Source organism: Heterocephalus glaber, unplaced genomic scaffold (genome assembly GCF_053883595.1).
Source record: "Heterocephalus glaber isolate CG9 unplaced genomic scaffold, H.glaber_assembly_v1.0 deba00001472, whole genome shotgun sequence".
NCBI lineage: Eukaryota > Metazoa > Chordata > Mammalia > Rodentia > Bathyergidae > Heterocephalus > Heterocephalus glaber.
In genome coordinates this window covers 55,986,654-55,988,832 of record NW_028258315.1, presented here as the reverse complement: position 1 = coordinate 55,988,832, position 2,179 = coordinate 55,986,654, and the positions used below count along the sequence as shown (strand labels likewise).

The window sequence follows — 2,179 nt, the reverse complement described above, 5'->3', positions numbered from 1 at the left end:
GAAATTTTATAGAATTAGAATTTCAGATAAAACATCTTCATTTTTCTGTTTAGTATCCAGCATTTCCTACATACAGGAGCAATCAGCTTGTAAAATTGCTACAGATAAACTTTCTTAAAATTGAGCATACAAAAGTAAGCCCTGAAAACATTAGATCATGTGCTTTGTGGTAGATACTGTGTGGGATGGTTACATGCCAAAAGATGCCAACAAGAGCAATGGCTCGCACATGCAGCAGACTGGAAGGTGGTGCAGACACTGACTCCGATCCCCTATTGCCATCCCTAGGTTATTTGACTGAAGAAAAACATCCCTGTCATCTAAAAATGAGCTGCCAAAATAAATGATCTCCATTGTTCTTCCTTATCCTATAGTTTTATAACAATAAATTAACAAAGGGAAATGCCGCTGAGATAATGCATAATGCTGGAAAATAAAAGATCGTTTACCTTTAGATGTAATACTTTTCTTGCAGGAAACTACTGGCCTATTTACATTTGGCTTGCATTAATCTTAAACTAGTTTCTATTCCTATGTCACATCAGATGACAGTGAAACCAGAGGATTCAGATCCATTCTTAGAAAGGTGAAGCAGTCTAGGAATACTCTAGAAAGAAGACAAAATGGCTGTTATAGATGAACATACTTGTCTCTGTGTTTCTTGGTGAGCAGGGCATACTCTATCCAGCAAATATTTACTAACTACCTATTTATGGTTCCCTGTTGTGTTTGAAACTCAGGCCCCCGAATGAATGAAAACGTGTAGTACTTGCCCTGAGAAAACTTATTTTAATTGACAAAATTTCAAATGACAAAACACCATGTCATTCCAACTATAAACTACAGTTAATTAGGCCATAGTTATATTAATAAGCTTAACAGTAAACTTAAATTTCTAAATGAAAGTATAAAATAAAGTATACAGACCTCGCCTGCACCCGCCTGAGCCTACTGATCTCCTTGCACCCGGACTGCAGCGAGCCGCGCCGCGTGCCGACGGAGCGGACATGAGCAGAGCGATGGTGGCCAGGCTGGGGCTGGGGCTGCTGCTCTTGGCACTGCTCCTACCCACGCAGATTTACTCAAACCGAACAGCTGTTGTGCAACCTTCAAGTAACACCTCTCAGAACACCTCTACTACCCCAAATCCAACTAATGCCACCACCAAGGCAGGCAGCGGTGCCCTGCAGTCCACAGCCAGTCTCCTTGTGGTCTCGACCTCTCTTCTACCTTTCTACTGTTAGAGACTCTGGCCAAGAAATGTCCCTACTTCCCCATCTTGTAAACCTAATCCAAATGGTGACCAGAAGTGCAGTGTGGCAAGGAAGAAATCTAATTCCACACCTTAATTTAGTGATGCAGAAAATGCTGAGAATTCCAAATTTGATTCATTTGAAGGATGTGTGAAGGGATTGACAGACGTTGAATGCCAGTATTAAATCTGCTGGAGGTTTTTTTTTTTACAAGATGAAGAGAGATAACAACATCCAAGATTACCCACGATTTCCTCAAATATGGCTTAAGAAATATGGACAATTAAAACTGTACCTTGAAAACAAGAATAGATTTTATTTAGAAATAAAAGATGGGATGTGGAATGGAGATTCAGTTTTCATTAGGTTCATTAAATCTATAAGGCCATAAAACATAATATAAAAAGCTTCCATGATGCTATTTATATGTACATTAGAAGGAACTACCAGGTGTTACTGTAGTTCCTCAATGTGTTGTTTCAACAGTACTAATTTAATGCCGATATACTCTAGATAAAGTTTCACATTGTTAAGCTATCACTGTTTTCTTGGAAACTGAACTCTTTCCCCTGTCCTCTGTGGCTTTGGCTGTGGCTTTGGATTTGACCTTACATTTGACTTTTTATGTGGTAATTGACATGTGCCAGGGCAATAGTAGACAGGAACCCACCCCCAAATCTAAGTATCTCAAGTAAATCTTATCTTTCCAAAGTGAAATGGTAGGCATTTCCCACCACCCACTCTCATTCAACACAAGTACCAGATTTATCTAGCTAAACTGATTCCAAACAGTAGAATTGTATTGACCTCAACTAATTTCAAAATGCTGCCTTTTTATTCAGTATATGTTGAATACTCCTCACAATTAAAAATACAGTCTGTTTTGAAGATAAAATTACAAATCTTGAAATTAAAAAGGTAAATAT

General features: G+C 38.5%; 1 protein-coding gene across 1 annotated transcript; it reads left to right on the top strand.

Annotated features, from left to right (window-relative positions):
* Positions 1-950: 950 nt before the first annotated feature.
* On the top strand, positions 951-1,244 carry LOC101722686 (signal transducer CD24). Its single transcript, XM_004854271.3, has one exon. The coding sequence runs from the start codon at positions 1,008-1,010 to the stop codon at positions 1,242-1,244; it is 237 nt and encodes a 78-aa protein (XP_004854328.1). The 5' UTR covers positions 951-1,007.
* Positions 1,245-2,179: the final 935 nt, after the last annotated feature.

What these genes read in the sequence shown, in the direction of transcription:
- LOC101722686 (XM_004854271.3), top strand. Translation starts at nt 1,008, where the DNA reads ATGAGCAGAGCGATGGTGGCCAGGCTGGGGCTGGGGCTGCTGCTCTTG.